General features: G+C 28.5%; 1 protein-coding gene across 1 annotated transcript; it reads left to right on the top strand.

Moving 5' to 3' along the window:
* Positions 1 to 2,619: 2,619 nt before the first annotated feature.
* On the top strand, positions 2,620 to 5,155 carry LOC106788080 (adult-specific cuticular protein ACP-22-like). The gene is made up of 4 exons (XM_014751000.1): positions 2,620 to 2,659; positions 4,565 to 4,628; positions 4,702 to 4,923; positions 5,007 to 5,155. Exons 1-4 carry the CDS (start codon positions 2,639 to 2,641, stop codon positions 5,153 to 5,155), a joined length of 456 nt encoding a protein of 151 aa, XP_014606486.1. The 5' UTR covers positions 2,620 to 2,638.

Below are 5,155 nucleotides of genomic sequence, written 5' to 3'. Positions count from 1 at the left end.
TTTTTACTTCATTATTTTTTTCAACATTTTTTTCAAACATTTTTATTTAATAAAATATTTATATTAAAATATTTCTTATATAATATGAGAATAATAGATGTTATAAGTTTGTGCCCATAATTATGAAAGTTGTCTAAATCAAAATTAAAAACAAATGAGTTTATTAGTTATTTCACACCACATTATTTTAAATTAAATTAATTTAATGTAATTTTCACGATATTCTCAAAAATGAACCTTTAGGTAATGTTTGTTATTTCAATATTATATAGAATTAATATAATGTTCAAATGTAATCCTTTAAATATCTCAAAACAAGAGATATATGACTCAGATCACTTTCATAATTAAGGGCACATTTGTAGTATTAATAATAATCTCTAAAGTTTTGCAAACAAAATTCTTATATTATTTTTATATAATAAAATAATAATAATAATAAAAGATTGCCAATTTTTTTTTCTTCCACAAAAAAATTATTAGACACTGGTAATTATTAGATAATGCATTTGTATACTTTTGTTAATAATTTGGAATAAATATTCGTAGCATTTAAAAAGTTTTTGATCTTCACTCTGTCTATTGTAAATTAATTTCTATTATTTTTACACACACACACACACATAATAATAATATCTTAATAATAAAATTTCTTTCATTTCTTTCCGACACCACAAAAAGTAATAATCTTTTTCTAAATTGAAATTACTATTATTATTATTGTTATTGTATTAAATTATATTATAGGATTGTATAAATAAAAGCTTTCAGCATATAGAAAGTTATTATCTTTCTCTTTTTCCCATTTTAACCATACTTTTTACAAGTTCGTAACTCTCCCGTCACGTTTCTACAATATTTTTTTTTACTATTCATCACACAAACGTTACAACGTGGTGAAATTTGCACGACAGACACGCGTTCGTAATATTTAAAACCAACAGACGACAGTTTGTTGTTTCACCAATTTCTTTGTTTATTTTATTTGTCCACTTATCAAACACCAATTGACCAATATCGTAATTATTAGTCGATCGTGAAATGAGTAAGTTTTTTATTTTTTTTTTTTTTTTTTATAATTATCGATAATAATATTAAAAATGTAGGTTACACTTGACAAATAATACCAAGGAAGTAAATAAAAAAAAAAAAAAGTTCATTGAAACTTTCTCTGTCGTTGAAATAAGAAAATATAGATTAAAATCGGACGTTGTATGCAACACAACGATTATGTCACTTTAACGAACCAAGAACGACAAGAACGCTCATAATGCGACTCGTAACGTGAGAACGTCGACTTTTGTTAGTTTGTTAGTCTCTGGTAACAATTATAAAAAGACTACAACGAAAATGCATATCATCTTTTCTTTTCATTAAATATATTTTTTTATTACGAAATTAAATATTTTAATATATATTTAATATTAAAATTATCTAATAATAATTATATTGATTGTATAAATATTTTTATTTGATCAGTGATATGGAATGGAAGGGGGATGGAAAGGGGATCAAATAAAAATAATTTAAAAGCTATCAGCAACGAAAGCAAATCCTGACGTTATTTGTGACAAATCCGAATTTTCGCATCGTTAATATTATGATTAACATTTATCATCGAATTTTCTCCTATATATTTCGATATACATAATAGGAAATAGTCCCCTCTAGATATGAATAATTTCACCAATCAGGAACACATACATTCAAATCGTACGGTAAGCTATACATATAATCAGTTAGCTAAACTATAATACATATACATCGGATTTTAGGATTGATTTTTCACTTTAACTTATCGACACAATGAAATTATATATTTTTAACATTCTGACTTCTCTAAATTTTGTAAACACTAAATATTAAAAAATAAAAAGATTAACGTAGAATTGGAATTCTATTATTTTTAAATTTGTGTTCCTCAATTTTATATTATCGATCTACGATAAAAAATATTCCACAATAAATCTTTTGATTATAAAAAAGATAAAAGATGTCTGACGTTACCCTGATTATAAATTAGAATTAAAAAAAAATTAGTAGAAAAATAAAAAGAAAAAAAATATTTTCTTTGACGCACAATAGAAAGGAAAATAAAATATTATTAAAAACGTGAAAGATCGTATTATTATTAAGTTTTTATAACACTATGATTTATGTGTTAATGCAAATTTGTGGTTTTTCGTATTCCATATTATTTTTCTTACGAGATAAACGTATCTGTCCGATTCGCTGATTAAAATCGACGTAATAAACTTACCAGTAGTTACTCTTCTATTTAAGTATTCTATCGAGCGTATCAAATAAAAATAAAAAAAAAAAAAAAAGAAAAAGTAAATAAAAAAAAGTTTGAAATTCTCTTTATAAAGAAGCCGCCACGCGCTACCAGCTCGTGTCTGGTGATGACGAAAATTTAGATCGTAACGGTGCTTTTAGTGGAATTAGTATCATTCGATTGACTAGTACGAAACCAGGCCCGCCTCTTCTTACTTGTGTGCACCACCGAAACCGATCGCTAGGTATAACAAACGAATTAGACGGTTTATAGTTGAAACCGTCAGTTCGAGTTGCTATAAAACGAACACGCTACTCGACCTGTGGAAACAGTTTATCGTTGATTTTCGTTAGGGGAGGTACTATGGACTTTGCTGAACTAAAGGTACGATAAATCGAAACCTTTTATCATTTTACTAAATTAGAAAAGACAAAAAATTAGAAAATTATTTCTTTACTCTTATATTAGATTTTATTCAAAAATAAATCAATTCCTGATACTTTATTTATTTTAAATATTCAAAGATCTGTTAAATCATTTTTTTATACATCTTGTTAAGTTAATTTATTATTGTAAAAAGGGTACAATTGGAAATAAGTAATCTTATTTATAGAGTCGATAATTTTAAAAATATTACTGATAAATAAAATCTTCTAATATCTCGAAGCAAGAATAATTTAATCGAACGCATTGATTTTAATTAAAGATTATGTAAGAATCATAAGAATACAGAACGAAAGTTCTTTAAATAAATTCTCTTGTATCTATTCTCTCTCTCTCTCTTTTTCGAATAACGACACGAATTCGAATTAATATTCTACAAGCGGTCGTGGAAAGAACAAAGAGTTTGTAGAATAAGAGAAGAATCCTAAAAGAGGGTTAGAATTTCCTATTCTAGAACGTAGAAGAAGAAGAAAAATAAGAATAGGAGGAAGAAGAAGAAAATTGGTTAGATGAGGTCGGGTTTAATGTCACGAACCTCGATCTCGATTTGGAGTTTCTTCTGATCGATGAAAAGAACGTTGGTTCGCAGTGTCCTTCTTACAATTTCCTTCCTATTTCGTTCATTCGTTTCACGAATTTTTCTATCTTCGTTTTCCCGAGTAGACTCTTCTTCTTCCTTCTTTCTTCTTCTTTTTCTTCTTTTTCACTTTATTCTCTTTTATTTACTTTCTTTCTTTTTTCCCCGACTTGGCCACGTCCCCCCCGTCCACCCCGCTCTCATTCCCCTTTTTCCTCTATTCCATAGAGAACAGGAATCGCTAACACCAACGGTGAACAAAGTATTACGCAGAGTCGTGACCGTAAAGTACGAGCACAGCGTGTTTCAGAGGTCTTTATGTGCTCGGTAAAAGCGTCTCCGCAACTTCGTTTCGCGGTGGTCGCGTATTCGTGCGAAAGAATAATGGCGACTACGACGATGACGTCGACGACGACGACGACGACGACATCGTCGGTGCCGCCGTCGCCAGATCCTTTGTAATTTTCTATTACATATTACCACGCTGCTACTGCTGCTGCTGTTGTTGCTGCTGCTACTGGTTTTACTGTTGCAAAATTTGCCTGATGAATATTAATTCCATTCTGGTGTAATTTTCTTACACTGGTTGATCCTTACGCTATTACTATGAATTTATTTTTTATATTATTATTTTATCCCTTTTTCTTTTTTCCTTTGGTTATATTTAAATAACCAACGTTCGTAACTTTATTGTCAACTTCGAGTATCCTACTTTGTTTTTTGTTGTTTTTCTTTTTTTTCTTCTTCTTCTTCTTTTTTACTGTTAACATTCTATTTTTGTTTTCTTTTCTTCTTTAGGACTTTATTACATGTAATATTAATTTTGTAATTAGGGTGTATATTATTGACAGATCATACTAATTCTCGAAACAAAATTCTATGTGAATATTAATGAATATTAATGAATTTTTTTATATTTATTTTTTTTATAATTTTCTTTTTTTCTTTTGGCAATATTTAACAACTAATGTTTGCAACGTTACCATAGACATCGGTTATCCTACTTTTTTTCTTCTTTACTGTTAACATTATATTTTTTTTTAGAACTTAATATTATTACGTGTAATATTAATTGTGTAATTAGGGTGTATATTATTGACAGATCATACTAATTTTCGAAACAAATTTCTACAATCATAAATTTTTCGATTTCAGCGATCTGACTTGTACAACATTTCATTTTTTAATTGTTATTTTTTCATTCAAGGTATCCCTACTTCTAATTATTACTATTATTCTTATTTTATTTTTTTTTTTATTTTTTTCAGATGTCGATACTATGCCTGGTATTTTTATTCGCAGTAGTCACGGCTACTCCAAAAGTTCACGAAGGTATAATAAATTCATGAAATTTTTAATAGAAAATCTTTCATTTTTAAATATAATGTATGTGTGTTTATAATAGATGATGGAGGTAAAGAAGCAGATCATGGTGATTCCCATGGACATGCCCATTCCTATCATCACTTTTCCGGACCAGTAGTAGGTCATCACGAAGAAATAACATGGAAAGACAAACATGGTGACCATTACCATGATTATCGTGCTCATCCTAAATACAAATTCTCTTACGGAGTTGTAGATCATCATACAAAGGATCATCACGATCAAAGCGAGCATCGAGACGGTACGTGCAATTAAATTCAATCGTGTCGTAATAAATTTTTTTTCATCATTTTATTAATATAAAAATATGATTTTTAATAAAAGGAAAAAAAGTTGAAGGAGAGTACCAACTTCACGAACCAGGTGGTAACGTAAGGGTTGTCAAGTATCATGCTGATCCACATGGTGGATTTTTCGCTGAAGTTCATAATATTGGTGGAAACGATCATTCTGGTGGACACAAGCATGGATAA

The sequence above is a fragment of the Polistes canadensis genome, unplaced genomic scaffold (genome assembly GCF_001313835.1).
Source record: "Polistes canadensis isolate GaletaPanama2010 unplaced genomic scaffold, ASM131383v1 scaffold_124, whole genome shotgun sequence".
In the NCBI taxonomy this organism is placed as follows: Eukaryota; Metazoa; Arthropoda; class Insecta; order Hymenoptera; family Vespidae; genus Polistes; species Polistes canadensis.
The sequence above is the reverse complement of the archived record's forward strand: the minus strand, read 5'-3'. Positions and strand labels throughout refer to the sequence as shown.

Coding starts and splice junctions, on each gene's coding strand:
- LOC106788080 (XM_014751000.1), top strand. CDS start 2,639: ATGGACTTTGCTGAACTAAAG. Junction 2,660..4,564: donor TGGACTTTGCTGAACTAAAG/GTACGATAAATC, acceptor TATTTTTTTCAG/ATGTCGATACTATGCCTGGT. Junction 4,924..5,006: donor TCAAAGCGAGCATCGAGACG/GTACGTGCAATT, acceptor TTTTAATAAAAG/GAAAAAAAGTTGAAGGAGAG.